General features: G+C 40.2%; 1 protein-coding gene across 1 annotated transcript; it reads left to right on the forward strand.

Annotated features, from left to right (window-relative positions):
• The first annotated feature begins 20 nt into the window (after positions 1-20).
• On the forward strand, positions 21-20104 carry LOC115151762 (ran-binding protein 3-like). The gene is made up of 16 exons (XM_029695978.1): positions 21-125; positions 8538-8593; positions 8774-8810; positions 11965-12051; positions 12142-12219; positions 12395-12460; positions 12684-12779; positions 12960-13057; positions 16634-16719; positions 16832-16907; positions 17052-17148; positions 17293-17417; positions 17616-17736; positions 17975-18117; positions 18428-18614; positions 19102-20104. The coding sequence occupies exons 1-16, from the start codon at positions 104-106 to the stop codon at positions 19152-19154; spliced, it is 1428 nt and encodes a 475-aa protein (XP_029551838.1). The 5' UTR covers positions 21-103; the 3' UTR covers positions 19155-20104.
• Positions 20105-21693: the final 1589 nt, after the last annotated feature.

Genomic DNA, 21693 nt, shown 5'->3' on the forward strand with positions numbered 1-21693 from the left:
AAATGTGTAAACATGTCTCCCCCTAGAGGTTGTAACATTTATTTGTCCAGCCATAACGCGCATGTCTACCGCGGAGTATTGTGGGTGTCAGTAAGGAAGTAAAATGGCGGACCTGGCAAACGAAGGTAAGGAATCGCTCAGGGAGAAAGATAAACAAATCTAATGAATGAACCACAATAGCGAGTGAATGTCAGCAGATGTGCAGGGAATGCTCCGTTGTGTTTGCAGCTCGATGTGGAGGCAGCAGTTTGACTAAACATTAGAATACGTTAGATCCCCGGCCTTTGCTGGCTATATTTGACAGGGATGTGGAGTGGGGGGCGGCGGTCTGGACGGTGTGGCACAACCGGGGGAGGGGAGGGGCAGTTAACTTTTTGAAAATATCACATCTTTCTAGAACTAGCTAACATAAGCTACCTACCAATATATCAGCATGTTTTTGTAGCTAGTTAACTAGACAAGAAAAGCAAAGAAATTAAATACTCACGAATGAACAATAGAAATCACATCTGGGTCACATGTGGGAAACACCGGGTGGAATTTGTCTCCTCGAATAGCCTTTTTAAACCTCCCACCATCTCCATGTAGCTTGATCTACTATGGTCAGAAACTAGCTAACGACAAAACGCAGACAACAATGTCTATGTCCGACCGTAGCTAGTGTTTTGCACGGCGGTGCTGCTTACAGACAGAAGTTCAGAACTAGGTCATTCTTGTTCTTGCTCATTGCCGGAGGTTACAAGTCACAGGTGTCTGACCCATTGTAACGTTAGGCCCGACAGACTACATGTTCCAAATTCAAAGCGTAAGTAATTTGCTGTACTAGCCTAGTGACATAACAGGATTAGCAACGTGCTAAACTAGCTATATGGATTTGAATGACTTTGATATATATGATCAAGTCAATCCATTTCATGTAGCTAACAATGCAACCCTGTCTCAGAGCATTTCGTATTATTCTGTACATAACTCAGAGCGTTTAGTTTGATATGTTATGTTTTGCTTGGTATGTATTAATTTATGGATGTTTATCACCCATTCGTATGATATAAATTACAAATCGTATATGTTAAGAATTTGCAAAACGTACAAAGTTCAGAATTTGCAGAAGGTATGATGTGTTATGAATTACTTTTACATTTTCCCACGGGGGGCCAGCACAGAAAAAAAAAAAAATGTATGAAATGTATGCATTCGCTACTGTAAGTCGCTCTGGATAAGAGCGTCTGCTAAATGACGTAAATGTAAATGTAAATGATTTTTACATTTGAATCGTTTAGCAGACACTTATCCAGAGCGACTTACAGTAGTGAGTGCATACATTTTCATATTTGTTCATACTAGGTGGCTAACGTTAGCTGGGTTAGGTCAGCTGAAAGTCTTACGGTTAGGGGAAGGGTTAGCTAAAATGCTAAGTAGATGCTAAAAATTTGTTAAAGTTGCTAAAATGCTAATGTTGTCTGTGATGAGATTCAAACTTGCAACCTAGACATTCGCGTCATACGCCCGCTCCGACCAACCACCCGACTTTCGTTCTTGCCTTAAGTAACCATCTGTCTTATGTAACTGTACCAAACGTAACATATCATACTAATTTGAGTGTCTTTGATTAACATTTACTATGTTACGTCTAGTCTATGAGACCAGGCTGAACATTGATGCCAAGATGGTACAATGATGCCAATGCAAATAGATATCTTGTTGAGCAGGGCCAGTATTGAACAGTATCTATCGCTGAAATGCGCAATCTACTCAGCTGCACATAATGCCTCAATCAGACGAACAGTGTCATTGCGTTTTGGTACACCAGCAGTACATTCATTTCCAATGGAATGCTGCGTTTGCCTTACAGCATTGTGTTGCAAAAGCAGTGCATTTTGTGTGTTGTTTGCATCAAACTGTATGTGTACACTTGACATAAATGGTAGCAAAAGGTGATTGTTGAATTTTGTTGCACACATATCCAGTAATAATTTTGGATTACATGGATGAGCTAGACACTGCAAAATGTATTACTCTGCATTGATGCCATGACACTGTCGGTCTTTATTATACATTTTATCTTAATTGTTTTGCACTGGCTCTATGCACACTGACGCTCCAACACACTACATACACTCACACACACAAAATACACATGCGTATTGACCCCACACACACTCACACATAGGGTGTTTCTCAAAATGCATACTACCATGCTCCGAGCCCGAGAGGGTGGGAGTATGAGGCCAAATCAAAGTATGCGAAATGGAGCACGGAGGGCACTTCTCAAATGCGTACTCCGTTTGTACATATTTTGAAGAATGAATCGATGCAAGCTTCAATGGAAATTATGCAAAGAAATATGACACAACCATGTAAAAATGACCTACATTTTCTTGAAATCAATCAATCCATTATTTGAGTTGAAGCAAGAGAGAAAATACACACTGACTTCTGAATGGAATTCTGCCTATTCTATCTTATGTGATGCCTGACTACAATATTGTATCTTAATATGTTAATAAATACATGCTGTGTTAATTTTGGCATGGTTACCTGCCTACAATACCCACTGTAGTGTGCGTAGGTCGTAAACCAACATTAAGTCAATAGAGCTAACTGGTCTAGCTACTAGTTTTAGCTAGCCAGATAGCCATGTATAATTGTTAGCTAGCTAACCACGGAAAATTGACATCTACCTTGGATAACATTGCTTTTAGGTCATTTTTGACTAGCTAGCTGGCTAGCTAGATTACGACTTCCATACAGTAACAGTCAAAAGTTTGCACACACCAACTCATTCCAGGGTTTTTCTTTATTTGTACTATTTTCTAAATTGTAGAATAATAGTGAATTCATAAACTATGAAATAACACATGGAATCATGTATTAACCAAAAAAGTGTTAAACAAATCAAAATATATGCTATAGATTCTTCAAAGTAGCCACCCTTTGCCTTGATGACAGCTTTGTACACTCTTGGCATTCTCTCAACCAGCTTCACCTGGAATGCCTTTCCAACAGTCTTGAAGGAGCTCCCACATATGCTGAGCACTTGTTGGCTGCTTTTCCTTCACTCTGCGATCGAACTAATCCCAAACCATCTCATTTGGGTTGAGGTCAGGTGATTGTGGAAGCCAGGTCATCTGATGCAGCACTCCATCACTCTCCTTGGTCAAATAGCCCTTACACAGCCTGGAGGTGTGTTTTGGGTCATTTTCTTGTTGAAAAACAGTCCAACTTAGCGCAAACCAGATGGGATGGCATATTGCTGCAGAATGCTGTGGTAGCCATGCTGATAAAGTGTGCCTTGAATTCTAAATAAATCACTGTCAGTGTCACCAACAAAGCGCCATCACACCACCTCCTCCATGCTTCATGGTGGGAATCAGACATGCGGAGATCATCCGTTCACCTACTCTGCATCTCACAAAGACACAATGATTGGAACCAAAAATATCAAGTTTGGACTCATCAGACCAAAGGACAGATTTCCACCGGTCTTATGCCCATTGCTCGTGTTTCTTGGCCCAAGCAAGTCTCTTCTTTATTATTAGTTTCCTTTAGTAGTGGTTACTTTGCAGCCGTGAAGGCCTGATTCACACTTTCCCCTTTGAACAGTTGATGTTGAGATATGTCTGTTATTTGAACTTTGAAGCATTTATTTGGGCTGCAAGCTGAGGCTGGTAACTCTAATGAACTTATCCTCTGCAGCAGAAGTAACTCTGGGTTTTCCTTTCCTGTGGTGGTCCTCATGAGAGCCAGTTTCATCATAGCGGTTGATGGTTTTTGCGACTGCACTTTCAAAGTTCTTGAAATTGTCCGCGTTGACTGACCTTCATGTCTTAAAGTAATGATGGACTGTCGTTTCTCTTTGCTTATTTGAGCTGTTCTTGCCATAATATGGACTTAGCCCTATTTGGTAAAAGACCATCTTCTGTATACCACCTCTACAACTGATTGGCTCAAATGCATTAAGAAGGAAAGAAATTCCACAAATTAACATTCCAGATGACTACCTCATGAAGCTGGTTGAGAGAATGCCAAGAGTGTGCAAAGCTGTCATCAAGGCAAAGGTTGGCCACTTTGAAGAATCTCAAATTTTAAATATATTTAGATTTTTTTAACACTTTTTTTGTGTTATTTCATAGTTTTGATGTCTTCACTATTATTCTACAATGTAGTAAAAATAAAGAAAAACCCTTGAATAAGTGTGTCCAAAGTGTGACTGGTACTGTATATCTAGCTGATAATTATGAAGTAAAACATTTGCTTTGTGTATATTTTGTTTTGTCTCTATTGTGGCATTGTCCTGGCTGGAAGAAGGTTCAGTGAATGTGGAGATATAGCGTGAGGTAATACATTTGAGAAGCACTCCCACTACTGTAATGTTTTATACGTTCTTCACACTCTCGTCCTCACAAAAACGTACTCAAGAGAATGTCCTCGGAGTATGCACTTGGAGCATGAGTGTGGAGTACGGTAGTATCATATTGAGAAACACCCTTACACACACTTTCACACTTCACATACGCTGCTGCTACTCTGTTAATTGTATATCCTGATTGCCTAGTGACTTTCACCCCTACCCACATGTACAAACTGTATTAGCTCATCTACCTCGTACCCCTGCACATTGACTTGGTACTGGTACTCCTTTTATATTACTTCGTTATTGTTTTTGTGTCACAATTACATTTTTTTTTGGAAAATATTTCTTATTTTTTTAACCTTGCATTGTTGAGAAAAGCTCGTAAGTAAGCATTGCACTGTAAAGTCTACACCTGTTGTATTCGGCGCATGTGACCAATACAAATCTATTTTTATTTGATCTAGGCATAAGAGCACAGCCACCGGAAGTCCAAACTTTCAACTGGCTCTCTACTCTGGATTTTTTTTCTGATTTCACCATGTAAAAAAAACTGCCTTGTAACACTTTTCTTCAGTGCATGCTCGTTCATTCAAATGTGTGAGATTTAAGATGTGAAATTGAAGGTCGTATGGCTAGCTTCAAAATAAGAGGCTTAGACGGTAGGCCCTATGTGAATAGCTAGAAGACTAATGAGATTAATGCCTGTAGCCACTCTTTGCTCCAGAATGTCACTGTGTTTCTCTGGAGTTAGTCTATTTGACAGCTGCTCCGTTGAAAGACACTGGAACTCCCATTCCATTTTGTGAAACCCTCTCACTTCTTTTCTGTGGCCTGGATTCCTTTCTCATTTCGTCAGATGCACAAGGTCATAGGAGACGTGTTTGCTATTTGAATCTGCGACAGTCATTGGACGAAGCCTATCACACACATCATTCATTTCTGTCAGTTTCTAATTTCAATCAAATGAGAAGAATAATCAGTTGTTTTGGTCTCGACAACTTGTTCCGCTTACTGAAACTCATCTGATTTTCCTTCTGTTCTTAGCAGGAAGAATGTGAGATGTTCAGTTTGTGATGGTTAGAGGTAGGGATCAAAATTGACAGCATGGACAAGGGTGAGTGGAGATGGGTGAGGGCTCTATGCTGAGTGGGTAGGGGACCCAGAAGCAAAACCAGGTTGCACTCGATCTTACTTTAATCTGAGATAATATTTTGGTCCGAGGTGGATCTTTGTAAGTTTTTTCCGAATAATTTTTCCTTGTTAAAGATAGTTTGGGTGCAATATTGTGCAGGCCTTTTATCTTGTCCAGCACCTGAGTTCCAGTGATGTGAGCAAGTGTCACCTCACTGATTTCTAGATAAGTTATCCTCTCATGGAAAGAGCTGAGGCTATATGCTGCACGAAGTAGATTAGGTTATACTGGACAAAAATATAAACGCAACAATTTCATTTATTTTACTGTGTTAGAGTTCATCTGAGGAATTCAGTCAATTGAACTAAATTCATTAGGCCACAATCTATGGATTTCACATGACTGGGAATACATATATGCATCTGTTGGACACAGATACCTTTAAAAAAAAAAATGGTCCTCACAAATGCAATTGTGTTCGTTGTCCTTAGCTTATGCCTGCCCATACCATAACCCCACTGCCACCATGGGGCAGGCACCATGGGGCAGGTTGGCATCAGCAAACCCACAAATTCTCTAAAACTATGTTGGAGGCGGCTTATGGTATTGAAATGAACATTCAATTCTCTGGCAACAGCTCTGGTGGACATTCCTGCAGTGTCAGCATGCCAACTGCACGTTCCCTCAAAACTTGAGACATCTGTGGCGTTGTGTTGTGTGACAAAGCTGCACATTTTAGAGTGGCCTTTTATTGTCCCCAGCACAAGGTGCACCTGTGTAATGATCAGGCTATTTAATAAGCTTCTTTATATGCCACACCTGTCAGATGGATTGATTATCTTGGAAAATGAGAAATGCTCACTAACAGGGATGTACACAACATTTGAGAGAAATAAGCTTTTTGTGCATATGGAACATTTCTGGGATCTTTTATTTCAGCTCATGAAACATGGGACCAACACTTTACACGTTGTGTTTATATTTTTGTTCAGTGTACAGTATTTTGTAGCCTTTACTGTATCTTAACAACAGACATTCATCTTTCAGTGTGAACACACTGAAATAACTAGCCTAGTCAGAAAGGCTATACAGAACATTTCAACAGGCTAAGTATAGACTAGAGTGTGAAGGGTATATCGAGTTTAACCCAGCATTGTGACACATTTTTATTAAATCAAGGATGTGCAGTTTGTTTTATCCACTTCATTAATTTGATCAAGTAAAAATGCCATCGAGTTTATTTTGTGACAAAGCAAATCCATTCAGTGTCCTTTAGGTTTTCATAAAAAGGGGAATGTTTCATTGCCATATCACAGATAATAGCACTAGTGTGGTTGGAAACCTCAGTAAAACAATGTAATTATGCAGAAGTTCTCGTCAAAGGCCTTGTGCATCCACCATGCATGTTTCACACCTGGAGGGCAAATGAGCAATGCCAAGCCATTACAAAGCCTTTTGCCTCAGCTGGGGATGACTGAACACACACACACACACACACTTTCACATTCTTCACACACGCAGTTGCTACTCTGTTTATTATCTATCCTAATTGCCTAGTCACTTTTACCCCTAACTACATGTACATATGACCTCAACTACCTCATACCCCTCCACACTGACTCGGTCGCGGTACTCCTTGTATAGCCTTGTTTTTTACATTTAATTGTGTTGCTAATTTTCTTCGTTTTGAACTCTGCATTGTTGAGGAAAGTGCTCACAAGTAAGCATTTCACAGTAAAGTTTAGACCTGTTGTATTTGGCGCATATGACAAGTATAATTAGATTTGATTTACTAGGCCTACATATTGAAAAGCTATCTTTTTAGGTTGGAAACAAAAATCTCTAATCTGGACTCATCAGACCAAAGGACAGATTTCCACCGTTCAAATGTCCATCGCTCGTGTTTCTTGGCCCAAGCAAGTCTCTTCTTCTTATTGGTGTCCTTTAGTAGTGGTTTCTTTGCAGCAATTTGACCACGAAGGCCTGATACACGCAGTGCCTCTGAACTGTTGATAATGACGTGTCTGTTACTTGAACTCTGAAGCATTTATTTGGGCTGCAATTTCTGAGGCTGGTAACTCTAATGAACTTATCCTCTACAACAGAGGTAACTCTGGGTCTTCCTTTCCTGTGGCGGTCCTCATGAAAGCCAGTTTCATCAAAGAGCTTGATGGGTTTTGCAACTGCACTTGAAGAAACGTTGAAAGTTCTTGAAATTTGCTGGATTGACTGACCTTCATGTCTTAAAGTAATGATGGACTGTTGTTTCTCATTGCTTATTTGAATTGTTCTTTCCATATTATGGACTTAGCCCTGTTTGGTAAAATAGGACCATCTTCTGACTGGTACTGTATCTGCTTAATATCAGCTTTTACTGTTCAGTGTCAGTAGCTAGGCACATCTGCCTTCCCATCCTTCTAAATTAGGCTTTGCTGGCCTTTCTGTTCTGCATTTTTCTCATACCATGACCATCTCAACTTCACCATAGTTCAACATAGCTTTCTTTCTGTCATTTTATTGCCTTTAAAATGGGTGCTTTCCTCCTTTATACACATTACTGATTTATCATTTCAACAAAATGACGTTGAACCGCTGTGGAATAGACGTTGAATTGTCGTCTGCCCAGTGGGTAGAGCCTCCTCAATTAAATTATGACTGGAGTTCTAATTATAGCTTGGGGAAAAGATTTACTAGGTCCTGGCTGAGGTTCTATCAAAGCTTTGTGGGCACTGACAGTGACAGGGGAGTCCACTTACACTGACTTGGATGCCTGAGCCCTGAGGTGTGTTGTGTTATGGGGAAGGTGAAGTAAGTGCACAGTTGTACAAAACTTGTCACGGTTTCATTGGTTTCACTTTGGCCTAACCTGCGGGTCTTTGTCAGCTCTGTAGAATTCAACTTGTAATATTTGTAGTCTAGAAATGCAGACAAGGCTCATAGTAGGAGAGGGGTTTTTATAGACAAAGTGAAGAGACATCCATCATAAAGCTTTTGCCCAAAGATGTGCAAAATGAGATCTCCAACAGCGACACATTCTGATTTCTCTTGCAGAGAAGCATGCCATAGCCCCACCAGTGTTTGTGTTCCAGAAAGATAAAGCTCAGAAGGTGAGAAACACTCATTTCATACCTCTTCTGAAAATGTAAACAGTGTGATGGCATGCTATGGAGCGGACTTGGCTTCACACTGACTGGATAATTTCCTTGGTTTCCTCTGTCTGAATGTCTGTTATGTTCTTCCTCTCTCATTCTTTCTCTATCTCCATCTTTCTCTGTCAAACCCTACAGAGATCAGTAGAAGGGTCCAGTGCAGAGGATGGAGAAGGTAAGGATGAGGAGGGTAACCAAGCAGGTTCTAGTGCTTTGGAAAATTGAAAATGCCTGTCTTATATTTTGCACTGAACAACAATAACTGCGTTACAGTTCATATAATGAAATCCGTCAATTGAAATTAATTCATTAGATCTAAACAATGGATTTCACATGACTGGGAATCTAGATTTGCATCTGTTGGTCACAGATGCCTTAAAAAAAGGTAGGGGCGTGGATCAGAAAACCAGTCAGTATCTGGTGTGACCACCATTTGCCTTATGCAGCGTTACGCATCTCCTTCACATAGAGTTGATTGTGGCCTGTGGAATGTTGTCCCACTCCTTTTCAATGGCTGTGCGAAGTTGCTGGATATTGGCGGGAACTGGAACACGCTGTCATACACGTTGATCCAGAGCATCTCTAACATGCTCAATGGGTGACATGTCTGGTGAGTATGCAGGCAATGGAAGAACTGGGATATGTTCGTCTTCCAGGAATTGTGTACAGATCCTTGCGAGATGGGGCTGTGCATTATCATGCGGTGATGAGGTGATGGCAGCGGATGAATGGCACCGAAATGGGCCTCAGGATCTCATCACGGTGCATTCAAATTGCCATCAATTAAATGCAATTGTGTTCGTTGTCTGTTGCTTATGCCTGCCCATACCATAACCCCACTGCCACCATGGGGCACTCTGTTCACAACGTTGACATCAGCAAACAGCTCGCCTACACGACACCATACACGCTGTCTTCCATCTGCCCGGTATAGTTGAAACCGGGATTCATCTGTGAGGAGCGTACTTCTCCAGCGTGCCAGTCGCCATCAAAGCTGAGCATTTGCCCACAGAAGTCGGTTACAATGCCGAAAGGTAGTCAGGTCAAGACCTTGGTGAGGATGACGAGCACTCAGATGAGCTTCCCTGAGATGGTTTCTGACAGTTTGTGCAGAAATTCTTCAGTTGTGCAAACCAATAGTTTCATCAGCTGTTAGGGTAGCTGGTCTCAGATGATCCCTCAGTTGAAGAAGTCGGATGTGGAGGTCCTGGGCTGGCGGGGTTACACGTGGTCTGGGGTTCTGAGGCCGGTTGGACGTACTGCCAAATTCTCTAAAACGACATTGTGGTAGAGAATTGAACATTACATTTTCTGGCAACTGCTCTGGTGGACATTCCTGCATGCCAATTGCACACTCCCTCAACTTTAGACATCTGTGGCAGTGTGGTGTGACGACTGCATGTTTTGAGTGGCCTTTTTTCCCCAGTACAAGGTGCACCTGTGTAATGATCATGCTGTTTTATCAGCTTCTTGATATACCGCACCTGTCAGGTGGATGGATTATATTGGCAAAGTAGAAATGCTCACTAACAGGAATGTAAGCAGTCGGTGACTAAAATGTGTATATATATTTGTGCACAAAATTTGAGATCAATATTTGCGTGCGTATGGAACATTTCTGGGTACTTTTTTATTTCAGCTTATAAAACAAGGGACCAACACTTTACAGTTGAAGTTGGAAGTTTACATACACTTAGGTTGGAGCCATTAAAACTTGTTTTTCAACCACTCCACACATTTCTTGTTAACAAACTGTAGTTTTGGCAAGTTGTTTAGGACATCTACTTTGTGCATGACACAAGTAATTTTTCCAACAATTATTTACAGACAGATTATTTCACTTATAATTCACTGTATCACAATTCCAGTGGGTCTGAAGTTTACATACACTTAAGTTGACTGTGCCTTTAAACAGCTTGGAAAATTCCAGAAAATGATGTCATGGCTTTAGAAGCTTCTGATAGGCTAATTGACATAATTTGAGTCAATTGGAGGTGTACCTGTGGATGTATTTCAAGGCCTACCTTAAAACTCAGTGCCTCTTTGCTTGACATCATGGGAAAATCTAAAGAAATCAGCCAAGACCTCAGAAAAAAAATTGTAGACCTCCACAAGTCTGGTTCATCCTTGGGAGCAATTTCCAAATGCCTGAAGGTACCATGTTCATCTGTACAAACAATAGTATGCAAGTATTAACACCATGGGACCACGCAGCCGTCATACCGCTCAGGAAGGAGACGCATGCTGTATCCTAGAGATGAACGTACTTTGGTGTGAAAAGTGTAAATCAATTCCAGAACAACAGCAAAGGACCTTGTGAAGATGCTGGAGGAAACCGGTATCTATATCCCCAGTAAAACGAGTCCTATATCGACATAACCAGAAAGGCCGCTCAGCAAGGAAGAAGCCACTGCTCCAAAACTGCCATAAAAAAGCCAGACTACGGTTTGCAACTGCACATGGGGACAAAGATTGTACTTTTTGGAGAAATGTCCTCTGGTCTGATTAAACACAAATAGAACTGTTTGGCCATAATGACAATCGCTATGTTTGGAGGAAAAAGGGGGAGGCTTGCAAGCCGAAGAACACCATCCCAACCGTGAAGCACGGGGGTGGCAGCATCATGTTGTGGGGGTGCTTTGCTGTAGGAGGGACTGGTGCGCTTCACAAAATAGATGGTTCATGAGGAAGGAAAATTACGTGGATATATTGAAGCAACATCTCAAGACATCAGTCAGGAAGTTAAAGCTTGGTCGGAAATGGGTCTTCCAAATGGACAATGACCCCAAGCATACTTCCAAAGTTGTGGCGAAATGGCTTAAGGACAACAAAGTCAAGGTATTGGAGTGGCCATCACAAAGCCCTGACCTCAATCCCATAGAAAAGTTGTGGGCAGAACTGAAAAAGCGTGTGCAAGTAAGGAGGCCTACAAACCTGACTCAGTTACACCAGCTCTGTCAGGAGTAATGGGCCAAAATTCACCCAACTTATTGTGGGAAGCTTGTGTAAGGCTACCCGTAACGTTTGACCCAAGTTAAACAATTTAAAGGCAATGCTACCAAATACTAATTGAGTGTATGTAAACTTCTGACCCACTGGAAATGTGATGAAAGAAATTAAAGCTGAAATAAATCATTCTCTCTGCTATTATTCTGACATTTCACATTCTTAAAATAAAGTGTTGATTAAATGTCAGGAATTGTGAAAAAGTGAGTTTAAATGTATTTGGCTAAGGTGTATGTAAACTTCCCACTTCAACTGTGTATGTTGAGTATATTTTTGTTCAGTATAGTTACTTTGCTAATCTTTGCTCATTCTGTCTCCTCCAGACTCTGATAAAGATGAGAGTAGTTACTGTCCCCCGGCCAAGAGGGAAAGGACATCGTCACTAACACAGTTCCCACCCGCACATTCAGGTAATTGTGCATTTTGTTTAATTAAAATACTTTCCTTAAGTGTGTGGAGAAAGGGTGTGTACTCATTTTATTTATCTTTGTCTCTTGCAGTTTCTAAGAACAATGTGTTCATGCCATCCAGTTTCTGTCAGTCCCCGACAGGAAATAATAATTCGGATTCAGAACCTGGTGAGTTCATGAATAGTTATCTTAAGATCTCCTTTTCCATCTTCTTGATATTTGCATGATAAGGAAAACTACCCTTGAAGGATCCAATTTTTAATAAACCAAGTTCTGGCTTAGCTTCCAGCTATCTCACGTTCCCTCTCTCTTTCTCCATCTTTCTCTGTTCTCATGTCAACAGAGGAGAAGACGGTTGGGTTTCGCCTGAAGCCTCCCACCCTGATCCATGGACAGGCTCCTAGTGCAGGTGGGTGCACTCTCTCGAGTCAATGTTATGTTAGTTCCAAAGGCTTTATTGTCCATTTAAGGGACAAAGGAAAGGGGTTTTGGGGGTCTAGTATACAGGCTCCGTAACAGGAAAAAACACCATGTACAGAACATCACAATAAGATTGCAAAAAGATGGCCCTTCTTTGTCTGGCTTTGGTCTGTCCAGAGCCTTATATTTAGGCCAAGTATAATGTGTTGCAGGTGTCCCGAGCCAGAAACCCAAGGAGCAGCAGCGCAGTGTACTACGACCCGCAGTACTGCAGGCCCCACTGGCCACCAAATCACTAACCCAGACCGGTAAGCACACTTTCAGGATGGCTGAACCTTACTCTTCAGATCCTCTCAAACAGCTTTACTACTTTGTTCTGTTCTGCGATGGCCATTCTCCTTCAGCTTTCTTTCATCTCAATGTGCTTCGACAAAACATTTGTTGAAGGTGAAAGGAATCCAACCAGTCTCTTCTTGTGGTCCTGATAGGGTTGAACAGTGGTACAAATGGAGTGAACAGGTCATCAGAGGGTCTGCCAGTCACCCAGAATAACACAGAGAACTGTGATGACACGACCACGTCACAGGTAGGCTGAGAGGTGAAAGGGCGTCAAAAGTTTGGGGACACCTACTCATTCAAGGGTTTTTCTTTATTTTTAATATTTTCTATATTGTAGAATAATAGTGAAGACATAAACTATGAAATAACATATATGGAATCATGTAGTATCCAAAAAAGTGTTAAACAAATTTTAGATTCTTCAAAGTAGCCACCCTTTGCCTTGATGACAGCTTTGCACACTCTTGGCATCTCTCTCACCTGGAATGCTTTTCCAACAGTCTTGAAGGGGTTCCCACGTATGCTGAGCACTTGTTGGCTGCTTTTCCTTCACTCTGCGGTCCAAATCATCCCAAACCATCTTATTTAGGTTGAGGTCGGATGATTGTGGAGGCCAGGTAATCTGATGCAGCACTCCATCACTCACCTTCTTGGTGAAATAGACCTTACACAGCCATGAAAAAGAAATTATAGTCCCACCAAGCACAAACCAGATGGGATGGCATATCGCTGCAGAATGCTGTGGTAGCCATGCTGGTTAAGTGTGTCTTGAAAGCTAAATAAATCATCGATAGTGTCACCATTGCTTGTGTTTCTTGGCCCAAGCAAGTCTCTTCTTATTGGTGTCCTTTAGTAGTGGTTTCTTTGCAGCAAATCGACCATGAAGGCCTGATTCAAGCAGTCTCATCTGAACTAGAGGTCGACCGATTAATCGGAATACCGATTAATTAGGGCCGATTTCAAGTTTTCATAACAATCGGTAATCGGTATTTTTGGCCACCGATTTGCCTATTTATTTATTTTTTAAACCTTTATTTAACTAGGCAAGTCAGTTAAAGAACACATTCTTATTTTCAATGACGGCCTAGGAACGGTGGGTTAACTGCCTTGTTCAGGGGCAGAACAACAGATTTTTACCTTGTCAGCTTGGGGATGCAACCTTACGTTAACTAGCCCAACGCTCTAACTACCTGCTTTACATTGCCAAGGTAAGTTGCTAGCTAGCATTAAACTTATCTTATAAAAAAAAACAATCAATCAATCATAAACACTAGTTAACTACACATGGTTGATGATATTATTAGTTTATCTAGCCTGTCCTGCTTTGCATATAATCGATGTGGTGCGCATTTGCGAAAAAGGACTGTCTTTGCTCCGACGTGTACCTAACCATAAACATCAATGTCTTTCTTAAAATCAATACACAAGTATATATTTTTAAACCTGCATATTTAGTTAATATTGCCTGCTAACATGAATTTCTTTTAACTAGGGAAAATGTGTCACTTCTCTTGCAAACAGAGTCAGGGTATATGCAGCAGTTTGGGCCGCCTGGCTTGTTGCGAACTGTGAAGACTATTTCTTCCTAACAAAGACAGCAGACTTCGCCAAACGGGGATGATTTAACAAAAGCGCATTTGCGAAAAAAAGCACAATCGTTGCACGACTGTACCTAACCATAAACATCAATGCCTTTCTTAAAATCAATATACAGAAGTATATATTTTTAAACCTGCATATTTAGCTAAAAGAAATCCAGGTTAGCAGGCAATATTAACCAGGTGAAATTGTGTCAGTTCTCTTGCGTTCGTTGCACGCAGAATCAGGGTATACAGAATCTGGCTTGTTGCGAACTAATTTGCCAGAATTTTACGGAACTATGAAATAACATTGTAGGTTGTGCGATGTAACAGGAATATTTAGACTTATGGATGCCACCCGTTAGATAAAATACGGAACAGTTCCGTATGTCACTGAAAGAATAATGTTTTCGAGATGATAGTTTCCGGATTTGACCATATTAATGACCTAAGGTTTATTATAGTTAAGTCTATGATTTGATATTTGATAGAGCAATCTGACTGAGCGGTGGTAGGCAGCAGCAGGCTCGTAATAGTCAAATAACTTGCGGCTGAACTTGAAACTTCGTGATTTTACCGTTCATGTCTTCCATAGAGAATGTCTTGATCTACTTCAAATATGGTCTGTGTTTTGTGCTTAAACCGCCTCGGCATTTTGAAAATCTCACTAGGTAACATTTGTCAACATATTTTCATAAATCCACTCTACAAAAAAATGTATCTTCGCTTATATTGATCAGAGTTATATCCTATGGATATCTACACAGTTATAAAATTGGCAAGGTGGTGTAAGCCTAAACCAAACACAGACCTTATTTTAAGTTAATCTAAAAAATATCCTATGGAATAAATGAAGGAACCGCTTTTCAGATTTTGCTAGAAGGTGTCATGGGAATTATGACTCGCACTTTGGTAGTCAATTCTTACCATGCCCATTATTAAAATAGGATTTCCTGCATATAGAAATTACAGTTTTTGTTTTCAGCATTCATCACAGGTAACTTAAACTCTATTTGTATTATTCAAACAGTTGAGTATTTGTCTCCTAAGCAGACTCTTCAGTATCGTTGTCACTTCAGAGCTGTGTGTGTGTATATATATATATATATATATATATACATACATACATACATACATACATACATACATACATACATACTAATAATCGGCCGATTAATCGGCACCGGGTTTTTTGGTCACCCAATAATCGGTATCGGCGTTGAAAAATCATAATCGGTCGACCTCTAATCTGAACAGTTGATGTTGAGATGTCTGTTAATTGTGACTGCACTTGAAGAAACTTTCAAAGTTCTTGAAATTTGCTGGATTGACTGACCTTCATGTCTTAAAGTAATGATGGACTGTCATTTCTCTTTGCTTATTTGAGCTGTTCTTGCCATAACATGGACTTGGTCTTTTACCAAATACGGCTATCTTCTGTATACCACCCCTACCTTGTCACAACACAACTGATTGGCTCAATTGCATTAAGAAGGAAATAAATTGCCAAATTACCTTTTAACAAGGCACACCTGTTAATTGTAATGCATTCCAGGTGAATACTTATGAAGCTGGTTGAGAGAATGCCAAGAGTGTGCAAAGCTTTCATCAAGGCAAAGAGTGTCTACTTTGAAGAATTTAAAATATAAAACACTTTTTTGGTTACTACATAATTCCATATGTGTTATTTCATAGTTTTGATGTCTTCACTATTATTCTACAATGTAGAAAATAGTAAAAATAAAGAAAAACCTTTGAGTAGGTCTGTCCAAACTTTTGACAAGTACTGTATATAGTTATCAAGCTAGTTCATAACAACAACAAAAAACACAACAGGACAAGCCACAAAGGCAGGTTTTATGCTTGAACATTCATTATGGAATTTCCATGAATGTCTCTCGCTGCATTAATCTTCTTTCAAGGAGAAGAAAAGCAAGAGGGATGAGAGCAGGACAGGAGGAGGGAAAACTGATCCTCCTGTGGAATACACATTTGTATTTGACCAGAGTGTCAGAGCCAAGCTGACCTTGAATAGTTAACTAAAGTGCATGTCATATGGAATACTTTTGAAAGATGTTGTGAAGTGCTCTGGGCTTTGCCTCATACCTAACAACAGCCCATTGGGTGTGTGGGTAAATCACAATTTAGCAGCGTCTTGTGGCCTTGCATGCTTTGTTACATTCTTTTGATCTGTTCCTTTTTTGTTATTTGTCTGATCCTTACCTTTTTCTCCATTGGTCTAGGTTGAGCAAAGAAGTGAACAGAAAGGCTCTACATCAGCAGAATCAGGGGAAACCAATTATTTCCTACAATACAGAAGCACTCCCAGGTTAGCCGTTTATGGATTCTGTCTACAATGGATATGATCAGTCATCTGTTTATTAGGCTACTCTTTCATCTCCCCTATCTAACATCCTTTCTCCTGTATGTTTCCCACCCAGCTTACAGAAGGCTGAGAACAAGGCTGACGACAGGGATAAGTTTGTGTTTGGACAGAACATGTCGGATCGTGTCCTGGTAAGACTTGCTCTTTGTGAGACTAATCTAGTCATCTTTTATCCGTTTTTATCCGTTTTTTTCTATCATTTGTCCCTCTTCCAACTAATGATGGCATCCACAAAGTTGTGTTAAAGCATGTTGTATAACATTCTTGTTTTGCAGAGTCCGTTGAAATGTGAGCAAGCAGCCGAGGGCAGCAGAGATCCCCCCACCGCCCCGCCCTGTGAGCTCCTGTCAAAAGACAGCAGCCCTGATAAAGGTGGGTAAATAAAGACCATACTGGATATGAAAGGAATGTTAAGAGGCTTATGTAATGGCAATGTAATGAAGGAAACACCTGGCTTTTTTCAGGCCCCTACTATGTGACAGTGTTTAAGTGCGGTTCTGGTTCTCTTGTTTGCAGATAACAATGTGACAGAGTCTTTGGAGGAGTCGGCGGCGGCCTACACTAAAGCCACAGCCAAGAGGTGTTTGTTAGAGAAAGTAGAGGTCAGAACTGGAGAGGAGTCGGAGAGTAACGTTCTTCAGGTATGCAAGAGGTTTCCTACATGTTTGGTGTTTAATGGCTTGATTTCAATGTCAGAGAATGTTTAGTTTACTTTACCATGAAATTGAGCAATTGTTGATTGATAGTTTTGTGTTTACATGTCTCCTCAGACAGTTGGAAATAGGCTGAAATGGTCCATGGTCATTCTCTGACAGTGGCATGTTTTTTTGTCTCATTAGGTCCAGTGCAAGTTATTTGTGTTTGACAAAGCTTCCCAGTCTTGGGTTGAGAGAGGCAGAGGACTGCTAAGGCTCAATGATATGGCTTCCACAGAGGAGGGATCGTTACAGTCCAGGCTGGGTACAGTCATTAATCATGAATTAATCATTAGTCATGAATCAAATCATATCAACAATTTAGTTAATTTAAAAATCTCAACACACTTTACTGTCATGCCACACTGCCCTGGATTGTATCGTATGATTCTATGGAGTTATTTTTGTCCATCTGTCAAAATGCAACTCCCATTTGAAGGTATTACATTGGTTATTCTATGCATTGTTTCTGACCTGAGTTTGTATTATTTTCTGTGCTGTAGTGATGAGGACCCAGGGCAGTTTGCGTCTGATCCTCAACACCAAACTGTGGCCTCAAATGCAGACGGACAAGGCCAGCGAGAAGAGCGTCCGCATCACAGCCATGGACACTGAGGACCAGGGGGTCAAGGTCTTCCTCATATCGGTATGAGAAAGACCACATTAGTTATTACTAGAGTTATATATTTAAGAGTGTTTGACCAACTTTTAGAATGTTTAATATTGTTATAATGCTGTCGGTTACAAAGAATAGTTTAAATATTCCCCATGTAATGTTAATGGGGAACTAACATGGCTGCCATAGAATGTTGAAGTGTCATGTAAATACATCAAAACGCAGAAACCGCATTGGCCCAACTCTCTAAATACATGGCTCTGGTTATTACATAGATGTTGAGTATATCTAACACTTCCAGAACATCCAGTTTATTGCTGATGTGTCATGTCTGTTCCAGGCAAGCTCTAAGGACACAGGGCAGCTGTACGCAGCGCTGCACCATCGTATTCTGGCCCTGCGGAGCCGCTCTGACCAAGAGCCAGAGCCCAGGGTCCCCATCCCAGATGGCCACATCCCTCATCCCCAGTCTAACGGGGAGGATAGTGATGAGGACGAACCGCTCACACCCACTGCCAACACCACAGGTAAACTATATAACCCCTTAGCCTAGCTGTTACCCTAACTTTTCCAATCACCACAAACTGATCTGAAGACCTCTTACTGTGATTGTTCAAAAAAGTGATCTAATGATATCCTGGACACAAACTAATGGTCCAAAACTGTTATCTGGACATGATCTGGGGAAAGTTGTCTGGCGGTCCAAGAAAGTTATCTGGACATTGCCCCTAACGGTCCAACAAACACATTTGAAAGTCCCAGTAAGTGACCTTCGACACCCTCACTAATGGTCCAAGGAAGTGATCTGGGGGGGTTCAAGGAGGTGATCTGGGTGTCTTTGAATAGGACCCTTCTACGTTTTCCTTGGATGTTATGAAGTGTCTTGGATTTTCCCTTATTTCATGCAAGCAAAAAATATCTGTCCCATTCAAAAAGCCCAAGAATGTCATTTAAAACACTATTTGATTGGACTGCCCTAGTCTATCACTCACCAGGCCTCTCTCCTCTCCCCAGAGGGTCCAGAGGCCCAGTCCTGCGGGACTGGCAGTGGGAGTGGGTCCTCATAGCACCTGCCCCCCTTCATCGGCTCACGCACTGCAGTCAGGACCACCTTACAGACCCCTCCATGGACACCTCAGGCCAGCATCTCCCCAGTGGTCTGAGGTCACAGTGGAGCGACAGGAAGGATCCTGTGTAGGTGTTACTAAGTTAACTCTGCAGTTCACACTCTGGATTCACAGTATATCCGGGATGGATGGTCTTTTTTGTTTAGTTTTTCTTTTTTTCTTTTTTTACCTCTAGAACTGGATTTTGGGGGGAGTGGGGGGTGTTGTGAATTGGATGCTCATCATATTGATGAGTGAGAGGGAATGAGAAAGCAGTTTTCTTTTCTAGCTGATATAAGTACATTCTAAATAGTTTGCTGTTAAAAGTGTGACTTCTTTAGCCACCTTGCAAGAGAACAGACCTCAGGCACTTCAGTGGGGCTTGTATTTTGTTCAGCGAGGTAAAGATTGAGTTGCTTAGCAAATATTTGTTTATAAAGTCTTTTTTTATTTCACTGAGTTTTGTCATTGAAGAGTGTCTGAACTCTTACTTCAAGTTGTATTTTTCTAAGGCAAAATGCTTGCACACGCTCTAGCTAGGAGTAGTCCGTCAATACCTCCTCTGGCCACTGTTAGTTTTTAGTCTGTAGTCCACATTGTCATTTATTTTTTTTACCACAAATCGGTTGAATTTAGAATCCCTTGTGCAAACACCTGTTTGATGTTCGTAGCCATAAAATATTTAATTTAATAGTGGAATTTACCTGTGTTCATGATTATTATTATTATTACTGGTACATTACGTTTTTATTGATAGTTAATATTATCCACTTTGTTTTTGAAATTCATGTGAAAATTAACAAATTCTGTAAATAAGAAAGCTTGTTGGATTTGATCATTTTACAACAGGTTTGCACCATGACCCCAAAGTTTACCCCGAATATAGCCGTTAGATTTGTTTGTTTCAAAAATATAAACATTTTTTAGATAGATCAGAAAAATATACATGTTCTCAGATACATACATACATACATATGTGTGTGTGTGTGTGTGTGTGTGTGTGTATATATATATATATATATGTATATATATATATGTGTATATATATATATATGTATATGTGTATATGTATGTATATATATATGTATATGTGTGTGTGGAGGAAACCCATTTTATGTTTGAGTTGTTTACAATTATGTAACTAGTTTGCTTTAAATAAGTTCCAATCACAAGGCTTTGTTTATAACAACCACGATCTCAGAGTCATGTAAGACCATTGCAACAAAAGAAAATCCCTATTTTTTTCATGCGATCAGAAAGGCCAATATAATAACTTTTAGGTTAGGGTGTTGGCATTTGGTGTATCTAGCATGTCATTATTTGCATCTGTCCTAAATTTGTTTGACATCAAAACCCTATAAAATGCACATATACTCTCAGAACAGCGAATGCTGCCATTCAAAGAGCTATAGGCATTGGAACAGGTGGCACTACGCACACAGGGTACAGTATTTTTCACCAATAGTCTGGTGCTGAGCCCTCAATTTATTCCTTTGTTAAATATATGGCTCTGGTTTGGTGTATTTAAAACAAACAGACCCCTTAAAGAGAAGTAGGTGACTAATGTAATATTTTCTTCAGTGAAGTATAGTTCCTTTTGTTTTAAGCCTCTTTCTTCCTCATCGGTGGAATGAGTAATATTTCTAAGTTGTATTATAGCGTTCTGCTTTTTCATCTACTACAAGCCTTTGATGTGAAAAATGTATTTTAACTAAAAAAAGTATACTAAGAAAAGTTAAGGAAAAAAAACAGGCAAGTAGACATATTATTGGTTAAAATGTATAAATCCTGTAATGTATATTATTGAATAAGCAGCCTTTAAAGGAATAATCCACTCAAACTTTATTTGGGTAATTGTCATTTCACTGTTGATAATGAAACAAATTCCAAAATATAGTTTTTGAGTGGATTACTCCTTTTAAGTGTAAAAAAGGACAACTCCTTATTTAGTACTGTTCTTCACTGCAGTCTATAGAAACCTCACCGTGTAATGTGCTCCGTAAAATTGTGTTCTCTTCATTTTTCACATTCTGCTTGTGTAGCTACAAACAGGACTATTCCTAATGGCCCAGTTTTAAAAAAGTTATCTGGGTTTCGCCTATCAGATAGAATAGAATGAATAGAACGGAAGTCCCCATTCAAGTCAATGTTTTGTCCATTCTATTCATTCTATTTCTATGCATTTAATCCTATCCGATAGGTAAAATCTAGATAACTTAAAAAGAAACTGGGCCCTGGACATGAATGTATGGCAACTTGTCTCTATATAAAGGGCCAGGGGCCGACGTTCTTCAGCACTTTTCCTTCTCTGTGATATTTCTCCCATCAATATGAATTGTTTTAATGTTCGTAAATGCACATGAACTGGGGCTGTCCATGGATTAATTGGCAAAGGTGGTTGATAATGAAGTGTTGAATGTTGTTTACATTGGGGTCATTGGTTATTTGTTGGGGAGTGACTGTAAGACAGATATACACTTTTGTTCATGTTCTATTTTTG

This window comes from Salmo trutta, chromosome 17 (genome assembly GCF_901001165.1).
Source record: "Salmo trutta chromosome 17, fSalTru1.1, whole genome shotgun sequence".
Lineage (NCBI taxonomy): Eukaryota > Metazoa > Chordata > Actinopteri > Salmoniformes > Salmonidae > Salmo > Salmo trutta.